Source organism: Talpa europaea (genome assembly GCF_964194135.1).
Source record: "Talpa europaea genome assembly, chromosome: 7".
NCBI classification, from domain to species: Eukaryota; Metazoa; Chordata; class Mammalia; order Eulipotyphla; family Talpidae; genus Talpa; species Talpa europaea.
In genome coordinates, this window is record NC_140074.1 from 133,374,477 (window position 1) to 133,386,788 (window position 12,312).

General features: G+C 59.2%; 1 protein-coding gene across 1 annotated transcript in view; it reads left to right on the plus strand.

Annotated features, from left to right (window-relative positions):
• The window catches only part of MYO15B (myosin XVB), a gene marked incomplete at both ends in the record, with an annotated part of 31,945 nt that overhangs the window by 1,719 nt on the left and 17,914 nt on the right, over positions 1-12,312 (plus strand). The window contains 19 exons of the mRNA XM_084238076.1: positions 145-725; positions 1,436-1,499; positions 1,711-1,820; positions 1,977-2,051; positions 2,356-2,467; positions 2,661-2,764; positions 2,924-2,987; positions 3,116-3,229; positions 3,359-3,520; positions 3,932-4,045; positions 4,144-4,202; positions 4,276-4,411; positions 5,383-5,478; positions 5,692-5,823; positions 7,749-7,874; positions 11,350-11,427; positions 11,578-11,693; positions 11,775-11,820; positions 11,937-12,061. Of these exons, the coding sequence (XP_084094202.1) occupies positions 145-725; positions 1,436-1,499; positions 1,711-1,820; positions 1,977-2,051; positions 2,356-2,467; positions 2,661-2,764; positions 2,924-2,987; positions 3,116-3,229; positions 3,359-3,520; positions 3,932-4,045; positions 4,144-4,202; positions 4,276-4,411; positions 5,383-5,478; positions 5,692-5,823; positions 7,749-7,874; positions 11,350-11,427; positions 11,578-11,693; positions 11,775-11,820; positions 11,937-12,061 (2,414 nt within the window). The remainder of the gene's footprint in view (positions 1-144; positions 726-1,435; positions 1,500-1,710; positions 1,821-1,976; positions 2,052-2,355; positions 2,468-2,660; positions 2,765-2,923; positions 2,988-3,115; positions 3,230-3,358; positions 3,521-3,931; positions 4,046-4,143; positions 4,203-4,275; positions 4,412-5,382; positions 5,479-5,691; positions 5,824-7,748; positions 7,875-11,349; positions 11,428-11,577; positions 11,694-11,774; positions 11,821-11,936; positions 12,062-12,312) is intronic.

Genomic DNA, 12,312 nt, shown 5'->3' on the forward strand with positions numbered 1-12,312 from the left:
GGGGCGGGGGCGTGGCCCGGGGCTGGCGAGGGGCGGGGCGGCGGGCCGGGGCTGTGGCGCCGTCTACGGCTGCGTCTGGCGGGCTTGGCGGCGTGGCGGGCCCGGCAGGGGGCTCCCCCTGGCGGCAGCCCGAGCCCCCCTCAGGCGGCAGCGAGCCCAGCCCCCGACGGCCCTTCCGAGGGCGAGGACCAGACCCCGGATCCCAAGTTCGCGGTGGTGCTCCCCAGGATCCTCCCGGCGGGGCGGGCGTCGAGCGGCGGCAGCTCCGAGGGGGCGTCCGCGCGCGTTCCCGCCGGGGAGGGGCGCGCGGGGCGCTGTGCGGGGCCTTCCGCGGACGGCGGGGGGCGGGGGGCCCGCGAAGAAGGGGTGGCTGGGCCCCGCCGCCGCGCCCTCCCCGCGCCGGCTGCCCCCGACGAGCCCCCGGGCGGCGAGGCGGGGCCCGAGGCCCCGGGCGCCCCGGCTCCCGAGCACTGGGCGCGGGGCGCGGCCCCCCGCGAGGACCCGGGCCCTGGCGCCGACGCGCTGCTGCCCCGCCTCGCCCTGGAGACCCGCTCGCGAGGGGAGAGGGGCGCGGGGCCCGGCCGGCCCTCGCAGGCGCGGTGGGAGCCGGAGGACGAGGCCGAGGCGGCGCTGGAGAGGCGTCTGGAGCTGAGCGTCGGGCCGGGCGCGGGGGGCGGGAGCCCCGGGGACGGCCTGGAAGACGCTGAGGACCTGGCCAGGCTGCGGTGAGCGCCCGGGCCGGGTCACACCCCCAGGTCAACCCACCCCGCCGCCATCTTAAAGCAATTCAGTCCTTGCGAGGGATTTTGTCTCATGCAAGGCCGGGCGGGAAGCGGCAGGAGACCCGCTGCCCCTGCCTGGGTCTTCCTTCTGGGAGTGACAGTTTACCCCTGGGCCAGCGACCTGGCTCTGCTTGGGGCTCCCCACGCGGGAGGGGGACCTTACCTAACTGCAGGGCCCCTGTGTCACGGCGGGCTCGAGAGGGCGCATGTCGTGCGCAGGGAGTCCTGGCTGCCGCCGGTGGCAGCCCTCACCCACCCTGCTTCTGTCCCGCCAGCCCCCACCCCCTGTCCCCACGGCCCCTGACCCCCTGTCCCCACGGCCCCTGACCCCCTGTCCCCCCGGCCCCTGACCCCCTGTCCCCACGGCCCCTGACCCCCTGTCCCCCCGGCCCCTGACTCCCTGTCCCCACGGCCCCTGACCCCCTGTCCCCCCGGCCCCTGACCCCCTGTCCCCACGGCCCCTGACCCCCTGTCCCCCCGGCCCCTGACCCCCTGTCCCCCCGGCCCCTGACCCCCTGTCCCCCGGCCCCTGACCCCCTGTCCCCCCGGCCCCTGACTCCCTGTCCCCACAGCCCCTGTCCCCCCGGCCCCTGACCCCCTGTCCCCCTGTCCCCACCCCCCCTGACTCCCTGTCCTCCCGTCTATCCCCACAGGCTGGTGTGTGACAGCTCGGTGCTGCTGTGTCTCAAGAAGAGGTTTCATCTGGGCCGAATCTATGTATGGGGCCCGGGGAGGGGATGGCCGGCTGGGATCCCTTTCGCTGGGGGAGAGGGCCCTCAGCACCCCTGGAGCCACTGCTCCTGCTTCTGGGCTGGGTGCTGAAGCCGCCCTAGGGACCTCCCTGCAGCGTGGGGCCGGGAGTCGGGCGGGGCTTTTTGTTCCCCTGCTCCCTCCATGTTCTGATGAGAGCCACTGCTTTCTCCCCCAGACCTTTGGGGGCCCTCTCCTGCTCACTCTGAACCCCCGCCGGTCTTTGCCTCTCTTCTCACCTGAGGTCCTGGCCAGCTATCACCCCAGGAAGGCCCCCAACACCATCCCGTAGGTGACTTTGCCCCACCCACCCTCTGCTCACTGCCCTGGCTCCTAGGCTGCAGCGTGTCCCACTGACTGAGGTCCCAGGGCCTGTGGGTGCACCCTGCCTACACCCAGGAGGGCCCAGACGCCCTCTGGGCAACTTTCCTATCTCCCCTGCAGACACATCTTTGCCACCGTGGCCTCAGCCTACAGGCTGGCTCAGAGCACTGGGCAGGGCACGTGCATCCTCCTTGGGTGAGTGTGGCTCCCCTGCTGGGCTGGACCCACAGGTCACATGAGGGCTGGGAGGGAGGACGTGAGGTCCATACTGGAACTCTGGGTCACTCCACCATTGGGTGGCTGCTCACCACCTCACTGCTGTACCCCTTAAGGGTAGCCCCTCTTGGCGCTGTTTTCTATCTGGTCTCCATGCCCTGGGTTTGTCTTCCTGCATTTCCGGGGGTGTCTTCTAGGGTGCGCATCACTTCCTGATGGGCAGATCCCCACTTCCTGGGCTCAGTGGGTTCGACCCAAATGCCCCTTGTTGGACACCTGTCAGCCCCTCCCTCTGTAGTGGGCACAGCGGCTCAGGGAAGACAGAAGCTGCTAAAAAGATCGTGCAGTTCCTAGGCAGCCTGGAGCAGGAGCAGACAGGGGACGGAGGATGCCAGGTGCGGGACAGCCGCCGTTTCCCAGGGGCCCGAGAGGTGCCATCTATTCCTATGGCTCAAGAGAAGGGTGGTCTTCAGGCCTCAGATTTGTCTTGGGATAGCCCCAGGCACTGACCCCCCTCCATGGACCAATAACCAGGCAGAATGGCCCTGATGGGCACCAGGGGTTTTTCACTGCTCTTCCCCCATGCAGCTGGATGACACGTTGTCCCTGCTGGGCAGCTTTGGCCATGCCCAAACCGTCCTCAACGCCAATGCCAGCCGCTTCGGCCAGGTCTTACACCTCTGCCTGCAGCAGTGAGTATGAGGGTCCAGGCAGGCACAGGGGTATCCATGATGAGTTCGCCATATGGGAACCTAAGGCTGCTGCCCTTGGGCCCATGGTGGTCTCCTTCTGAGCTGGAGCCCTGGGGTGCATACACCTCGGGCACCCTGACCCAGTCTCTTGTCCCGCAGCGGGGTTATCGTGGGAGCGTCTGTGTCACATTATCTGCTTGAGACCTCGAGGGTGGTGTTTCAGGTAAGGCCTGCCCTGCTCCCAGAGTGGGAAGGAGGGGAGCCCCCAGGCCTGCCTTCCCCAGGTACTGTCCTTGCTCCCCTGGGGTACAGGGCCAGGCCAGCGCTCCCCCTAAACCAGTGTTCCCCCAGGCCCAGGCTGAGCGGAGCTTCCATGTATTTTATGAGCTGCTGGCAGGGCTGGACCCCGTGGACCGGGAGTGCCTTTCCCTGCAGGGGCCAGAGACTTACCACTACCTCAACCAGGTAGCCACAGGGCCACTCGTTCTGGGCCCACCCAGGGAGGGCCTCAGGCAGGGGTCTGAGGAGGAGTCCGGGGGAAGGGGAGCTCAGGAGTGGCCAGGCCCTGCCCGCTCCCCACACTGGTCTCTGCAGGGCGGGGCCTGCAGGCTGCTGGGCACAGAGGACGCCCAGGGCTTCCCAGGGCTGGTGAGGGCCCTCCGGGCGCTGGGCTTGTGCCCTGAGGACTTGAGCGCCATCTGGGCTGTGCTGGCCGCCATCCTGCAGCTGGGGAACATCTGCTTCTCCTCTTCAGAGGTGGGCTCCCCTGTGGGCAGGGCGGGCCGGGCTGTGGGGTGGGTGAGAACTTGTCTTTATAACCAAACGCTGGTGGGCAGGAGACCACAGAGCCCTGGCTATGCGGAGGGCCTCGGGGCAGCCCTGGAAAGCCGGCAGAAGCCGCTGTATAGAGGAGCCCTGGTGTCCCCAGCTCTGCCAAGGCGCGTTCCTCGGAGCTGCCCCTGAGAAGGGCGTTCAGCACTGTCCGAGTTGTTCGTGTGTCCAGCTCTGTGCACACCGCTCTTTCTAACTCACTTCTCAGGACACTAGCACGAGGGTTGCTGCTGAGTCGGGACGCAGGGCCTGCCCACTCCTCCCCTTCACTAGGCACCTCACGGGGCAAAGCGGACCCTGCTCCTTAGGCAGTGCTGTCCCCCCCCCCCAATCCAGCGGGATTCCCAGGAAGTGGCCGCTGTGTCCAGCTGGGCTGAGATCCACGTGGCAGCACGGCTCCTCCGGGTGCCGCCCGAGCGCCTGGAGGGGGCTGTCACCAAGCGGGTCATGGTGAGCCCTGGGGTCCTGGGGAACTGGAAGGCGGCCCCCTGCCTGCACCCCATAGGCTTGGTCAGTGCACGTACCTCCTGTGCTCCTCTGCTTTCCAGGAGACGCCCTATGGCCCGGTCTCGAGATCCCTGCCTATGGAAAGTGCCATTGACGCCAGGTGCCCTGGGGGTGGGGGCCAGCCACCATGGGCCTGGCGCTCTGTGCCCACAGCTCACACACCCTGCCCACAGGGACGCCCTGGCCGAGGCCCTGTATGCAAGGCTCTTCGCCTGGCTTCTGAGGAGGACCAACGCACAGCTGGCTCCGCCGGGGGAGGGCGGCTCTGACACTGTCACTGTCACCGTCGTGGATGTCTATGGCTTCGAGGTCCCCCCGATGGGCCCGGGACAGGGTGGATAGCTGGGGACCCCAGCAGCTCCAGCTTTCTGGTGGACAGTGTTCAGGAGCCGCCTGCCGCCTAGTCGTGGGCTCATGTAGGCTGAGCTGGCCTTGGGCTGGGAGGAAGGGCACAGGCCTTGTCTTTGAGGTTTAGAGTCTAGGCGACATTGTCTCTAGAGAGTTCTGTCACTCTTGGCCTTGCAGACTTTGGGAGCCTTGAGGGCAGAGGTGCTAGGATAGGAAGTCTTGCTGGAGGCACCAACAGGAGAGGGAAGAGGGGACATTACCCAGATCACCCTGAGTTTTCATAAACTTTTTCTAGAAGATCCTGCATCCTCAGGGCAAGGAGGAAGGGCCACCCTCAGTCACTGTTCACTAGCCCTGCTCTGTCCTGCTCTCCAGTGTGCCCTGGTGGGGTGTGTGTGTGTGTGTTAGAGTGTGTCATAACCCTCTGTATGAAGCTGCATGAATTGGAGGCTTTGCTGAACCCATTAGTGAAGTGCTATGTGGCACAAAGGAAGAAGTCTGTAATCCCTAGGGGAGGAATGCTGGAAGGCTTCTTGGAGGTGGCAGCCTGGAGCCCTGTTTGTGAGGATGTGGGATTCTGATAGCCAGCAAGCTAGATTGTAGGAAAAAGTGCCTTCTGCACCATAGGTTGGCTGTGACCAGAGGCTCCCAAAAGCTCACAGTCGTGCTGGGCAGAAGGTGTGGGCTGTTGTGGGAAGTCCTGATTCTGGTGAAGCAGGGCTGAAGTGGCCTGCATGTTGTGCCAGGGCCTTTGAACTTGACCCTGTGCGCTGCAGCCTCAGCCCTGGGGCACCACCTCTCCTGGAGTGCTGGGGAGGATTCAGGCAGCCCCTGTGGGAGCGGTGAGGGCACCAGGCTGTGCACCAGCCCCCCACCTCTTCCCTGTGCCCCCACCTCCTGTGGTGCCCACCTCCCTGCCCGTGTACACCCAGGCGCTGCGGGTGAACGGCCTGGAGCAGCTGTGCAACAACCTCGCCAGCGAACGCCTGCAGCTCTTCTGCAACCAGACACTGCTGGCCCAGGAGGAGGTACTGGGAACCGGTGTGGGCACCGCAGGGTGCCAGCTCTTAACCTGGGCACTGCCCCGAGAGCTCAGGCCCCAAGTCCCCTTGCTCTGGGCCATTTCTGTCCTTCAGAGCCTCAATCTACTTATGTATAAAATGGGAGCACCACCCGGCCCTGGCTCCCATGAGGTCCCCATGAATGCGGCGGGCTCTGCAGACAACCCAGTGCCCTTCCAGGAGGAGTGTCGGCGAGAGTCGCTGCCCTGGGTGTCCATCCCCCAGCCTCCGTGGGGGTCTTGCCTGGACCTCCTGGTGGACCAGCCCCACAGCCTCCTGAGTATCCTGGATGCCCAGACCTGGCTGTCACAGGTGAGGGCAGGGACAGGTGTAGAGGCCCTGGGGGCCAGACCAGAGCTGGCAGAGCCTCTCAGGGGAGCAACATGGATATGGGGTCAGGGACCCCAGCCCCTCAGCACAGCTGGGAAAGGCAAGTGGGATCAAATCTTGCCTCTGGGTAATAGCATGAGGCTTTCTGAGACCCCCTCAAGTCCTCACTGCGAAAGGAGGACAACTGGACTGGGCAGGGGTACTGGGGACAGGGCAGGGCAGGGCTTATGTGGGGCTTTTTTGGGTCCTGGGGCCAAGGTCTTGCTGGCCTCCCACCAGTAGGGAGCAGCCTCAGGACATGGTGCGTCCATTCCACAAATACTGTTGACTGCCTTCCATCCTTCTCTATGTAAACAACTCCCCATTATCTTCAGCCCCTCCCCTACTTTCCATCTCACATCACTCATGTCTGCTGCAATCAGTGTGCATTCATCGTCACTGACGCTCCCTGCGCAAACTGAGCTCCCTCAGGGCTGGTACCCTGTGAGAAGGGCTTTTGTTAAGAGCTCACTAAGGGCGAGGAATGAATGCTTGAAGGAATGAATGAATATGTGTGCCAGGAACTGTGCTAGAGATAAAAGAGGGAGCGAAAAGGACCCAGTCCCCCCCTTTGATGAGGCAGGAGAGAGATGTGAATCACACACATGGCCAAAAAGAAGGTTGCACCTGCCCATCTCTGGAGGCGGTATGTGGTGCCACCAGAACTTGTTCGGGGCTTGGGCCTCTGGAATTTCACTCGCGACCCCAGGAATAAGATGATCCCCTATTTTCCTAATGAGAAATTGAAAATGAAAGATGAAAAATAATAGTAAAATGGCCCAACAGGATTATGATGGTTCATTAATAAATTTATTTATTTTTTTTTTTAAAGATTTATTTTTATTTATTTATACAAGCACTGGGTACAGTCAGAAGCGCAGGAGGGTGAGAGAATTCACCAGAGCCAGATCGGGGAGCAGAGCAGGCAGAAGGACCGAAGTACACTGCTGAGGGGAGCAGCGGGCGGCAGGAGAGGTCTGCGCGCCATGTGGGACCCTCCTCTGGTGGCCGGGGAGCAGCCGGGGATCGAACCGGCGCTGCAGAGGCCGCGGGCAGCTTCGCAACCCAGCGCTCAACCGCTGCGCCACCAGGGAGGCCCTAATAAATTTATTACCTGACAAATATATAATAAGTATGAATGCACGGTACATGTAATATGTATACCGGTGTGTCATGTTAACCTGTAACGTTCATACATTCTTGAAACCCCTCCCCAGACAATCGCATGTTAACTCTGAAAGGATTGAAGTTTATTATTAAAATGCCACGGGCATCTGACCCCTCAGGGCCACTTTGGAATCACCCAGCTTGGTTTTGGGGGCTCAGTGGCATCACTCAGGGCTCCGTTCATTGAAGCAACACTCTGAGTCTGAACTGGGTGTTGACCTGGGCTGCTGCTACCCCAAACCATCAGTTTCCGTTTTTATAACCCAAAGGCAGCTTTCCCTCTGTGGAGCTGTTCCAGTTCCTTGGCTGCTGGTGCTAATCTCTCGCGGGTGACTTGTCAAAGTAGCTTGAAGGCCTTGCTTAGAAGCGCCTGGCCCTGCGAGACCACCCTCTCCACCACGTGGATGAATCTGTCATTTCTCTTCAGCGACTGTGTGAGGTGTCACAAGCCTCTGTCTCGTGCTGACTGGTGGTTTCTGTGTGTGAGCCTCTGGTGTCCTCGAGTTGCATTTGGTTGTTGAAATCATCTCTGGGAAGGGAACACACCCCTTTTAAGGACTCGAATGTGGGGTGACAATTCCTGGCTGAAGAGGAAGCCTGGGGAGCAAAGTCAGAGTGTCTGGTACCTGGGGGCGCAAGAGGGGGGCATGTCCAGGCAGCGGGCCTGTGCGAAGGCCTTAACCACTCATTCCCCTTCTCAGGCCACGGACCACACCTTCCTCCAGAAGTGCCACTATCACCATGGCGACCATCCGTGCTACACCAAGCCCCACCTACCCCTTCCCATCTTCTCTGTGAGACATTACGCGGGGACCGTCACCTACCAGGTATTTGGCCCCACAGAGAGACTCCAGGGTGTATCAGAGCAGGCAGTGTGACCCTGGTATCATCTCCCAAGCTGAATCACCTGACGGGGAGGAGATGGAGGGCAGGGGAGGTCCTCCAGGGCTTGGCCATCTGTCCCTACCTGGATCTTCAGCCCCACCCGGTACTGAGTATGATTTACTGAGCTCTGGTTGAGAATTATGGGGTGGGGTGATTGAGGCCTGGGATGCTCCGGATTGAGAAGGGCAGAGCATCGAGTGGGACCTGGCTCTGCTACTGCAGGCCGTCTCCTTCTGAGCCTCCATTTTCTCATCTGTAAGATGGGAGCGGAAATCTCTTGTACAGCACTGGGTGAGGATTGTTGGACAACTTAAGAGAAGCTGGGGCCAGGCAGCTACCACTTGGGGTGCCCCTGCAGGGCTCTCATTTCCCTTTCTGAGTCTCACAGCAACTGCATGCCTGCTCAGAAGAGGAGGCACCAAAGGGAGAGGGCGGGGCCAAAAGGCTAGGACAGTCTAGACTGGTGGGGCAAGTCAGAGAAGGTTTCCCGGAGGTGGTGACAAGCTCTGTTTGTAGAGAAATAATACAAACTTCCCAGGAGTTACCCAAACCAGAAACACGAGGAGATTAAACAAAGAAAACGGTGAGACTGTATTGAAGGTCACAAAGAAAATGTAAAAGTGGAAAACAAGTTCCATTTCTGTTGGGGAGACCTAAGATTGTTGATTGCTTATCAGATAAGAAAAATACTACAATTCAAGTCAAAAACAAATGAGGTTTTCTATGAGAAGAGAGGAATGGGTTTCAACAATTTATCCTGAAGCACGGTCTGGAAAAGAAATGTTTGAGGATAACCAATAAGATATTGCCCGGCAAAAGATGATGGAGGTGTTTTTTCTAGTAACTGTGTGTGCGTCATTGATAAACTGATGCATCAAAGGAACAAAGTCGAAAGTCCAATAACAGACCCGAGTGCATATGTAGAAACTAGATACTTAACAAAGTGGCCTTTAAAAGAAGAAAAAAAATAGGGCCTCCCTGGTGGTGCAAGGGGTTGGGATGCAGCCTATGAAGCTGTCCGCAGGCTCCACAGCACAAGTTCAATCCCCGGGCAGCCAGGGAGTGGCCCACATGGCGCAGCAGACCTCTCCTGGCTCGCCCGCTGCTCCCCTCAGCAGTGTATTTCAGTAGATCTGCCTGTTCTGTTCCCCACTCTGTCTCTGGTGAATCCTCTCGCTCCCCGCACCTCTGACCCGTACCCCAGCTCTTGTATGCATAAATAAATAAATTTTTAAAAATACACCTAAAAGAAGTCATAAAATATACCTAAATTTATTATTTTGACCGTTTTAAGTATATACTTCAGTGACTTTATCTACATCATGGGCAGTGTTATACGACCATCATCACTATACAGTTCCAGAATTTTCCATCATCCTAGACAGAAACTCTACCCATTAAATGTTTTCTGTCTCTATAAATTTGCCTGATCTAGGCATCTCGAAGTGGCATCATAACACACACACCCCATTCTGTGTGTGTCTCAGCTTATTGCCACATGCCTGCGGCGCTCACTTGGCTTGGGTGGGTTTCCCTAGACATTTTCCCTTTTAAGTCAGTGTTATGACTAGACTGATCTTGGGGTTCTTATCCTGATTGCAAGATGCCCTTCAGCAATAACCAGCAAACTTTGAAAAAAATACAGAGATTGTTTACTTGCAAAATATAGAGATTTATTTTTTTTTAAAGATTTATTTATTTATTTATACAAGCACTGGGTACAGTCAGAAGCGCGGGAGGGTGAGAGAATTCACCAGAGCCAGAGCGGGGAGCAGAGCAGGCAGAAGGACCAAAGGACACTGCTGAGGGGGGCAGCGGGTGGCAGGAGAGGTCCGCGCGCCATGTGGGACCCTCCTCTGGTGGCCGGGGAGCAGCTGGGGATCGAACTGGTGCTGCAGAGGCTGCGGGCAGCTGCGCCACCGGGGAGGCCCAAAATACAGAGATTTCTTACTGGAAATTTTGCAACACGCCTGGGCCACACTGGTCGAGGGGAGAGGGAGAGAGTGTGGGCTTGGGACTGCAGAGAGGGGATCTCAGGTTTCCTGGGCTCACTGTCAGGGAATGTAAAACATAAGAGGGGCACAGGAAGCTTGGGAACAAAGACCATAAAAAAAGAAATGAAGGAGCAGCAGGACATGTCAGCCCACTGGTCCACTCTGTGCACAACACAGAGCCACGGTGGTGGGGTGGGGGCGGCCAGGCTCTCATCCAGTCCTGTGACGCCTTGTGATTACTCGAGCTGGCCCTCTTTGAGGTGATACCCGGACATCAAAGCTTAAGTCAGGGACTTGCATCAGAAAAGGAAAACCAGTTGTCATGGTTTGCACTGCCTATGCACAGTCCTTTGTGTCTGACCTGTTTCCCTTCACTTGTTTCCAAGCTTCAACAGTCTGTAGCACGTAACCATTTGTAGCAACCATTTGCTCATTCCTTTTTATGGCTGAGTAATATTCCATGATGGGGCCTGACACCACTTTTGTAAACACTTGAGTTGTTTGCACCTTTGGTTCTCTCTCTTTTTAAAAAATATTTATTTATTTATGCATACGAGAGCTGGGGTGTAGGCCAGAGGCATGGGGGGTGAGAGGATTCACCAGAGATAGAGTGGGGAGCAGAACAGGCAGATCTGCTGAAATACACTGCTGAGGGGAGCAGCGGCGAGTCAGGCAAGGTCTGCTGCACCATGTGGGTCACTCCCTGGCCGGGGATCGAACTCTGGCCGCAGTGGCTACGGATAGCTTGACACTAGCCCCTGCGCCACCAGGGAACCCCCTCTTCTGATTTTTTAAGTCGTGGTCATCCTTGTGGCTGGATGCCTAGAGTGACAGCTCACTGCAGTTTTGATTATTTGTGTCTCCACTAAGAGCCGATGACGCCGAGTGTGTTTGTGGTGGGCCTTGGCCGCTTGTGTGTCTTGTCGGAGAAATGTCTTCCTGAGATGTAGGAATTCTTCACATAACCTGGATTTTAATCACTGAGCAATAAATAATTATCCTCTCCCCTTCTGTGGGATTTTCTTTTTTTGCCCTCTCTAACAGAGTCCAGGTATCCAGAAGTCTTGTATGTCCGGGAAGTCCAGTTTCTCTATTTTCCCATGTGCGTGTGATGTGCCTGGCGTCATCATTGCCAGTCAAGGAATCATTGCCCATGCCAAGCTTTCTCTCTAGGTTTGCTCCTGAGAGGTGCGGTGTTTTGGGTGTCAGATTTAGGTCTTTGATCCATTCGTTTGAGTTAGCCTTCATATTTGGGGAGATAAGAGCCCAACTTCATCCTTTCTCATGTGGATTTCCAGTGCCATTTGTTGAAGAGGCAAAGGCAGCCTTTTGACTCAGAGGGGAGAGGCTGGATTCTTCAAAAGGACCAGCCCCCAGACCCAGCTGACTCCCCACTCCCCACACCCTTTAATGTCTCTTGCAGGCTCACAAGTTTTTAAACAGAAACCGGGATCATCTGGACCCAGCTGTGGTGGAGATGCTTGCCCAGAGCCAGCTGCAGGTGCCTGCCAGCCCTCCCAGGCCCCACCCCCCACGCTCGGTCCCCCGTTCTGCCCTTCCCGGGTGGGTGCACCTGCTGGGGGCTGGCGCCTCGGGTTGGCTCACCCCAGCTCACGGCAGTATGGAGCAGGCGGTGCCTCCCGCCCTGTAGCTGGTGGGCAGCCTGTTCCAGGAGGCAGAACCCCAGCCGGGGGGCCGGCGAGGCAAACCCACACTGGCGTCTGGCTTCCAGCAGTCCCTAGGGGACCTCATAGCCCAGCTGGGCAGGTGAGAACAGTGTCCCCCATGCCCCAGGTCTTGGATGGGGGGCTGGTCTGTGCCCAGGTGACCCCCCCTTCCACCCATCAGGAGCCACGTCCATTTCATCCAGTGCCTCAACCCCAACCCTGGAAAGGTGAGCTCCCCATACTTGGCCCCAGAGCCCTCCTACCCGGCCCTGCCCTGCCCTGCCCCAGACCCCACAGTCTTAGGCCCTGAGTCCAGCCCCCTCGGTCTGTCCCATCGCTGCAGCTTCCAGGCCTCTTTGATGTGGCCCATGTGGCAGAGCAGCTGCGCCAGGCCGGTGTCCTGGAGATGATCTGCACCCGCAGTGCCAACTTCCCCGTGCGCATGCCCTTCCAGGCCTTCCTGGCCAGGTAGGGCCTCAGGATGGTGCAGCTGAGTGTCAAGGTGCCTCAGGGCTAGGGCTGACCAGGAAGACCCCTGGGGTGACTGGCAGACCCTCTTTCCCAGGAGCATGGGCCTGGCACCCACTCTTACCTCCCTCCTTTCCTTTCCTTCCTCCTCCCCGCCCTGCCCCTCCCCTCCTCCCCTCCCCCCCTCCCCTCCCTCCCTCCTTGCCCCCTCCTCCTCTCCTCTCTTCCCCCCTCCTGCTTGCCCTCCCTCC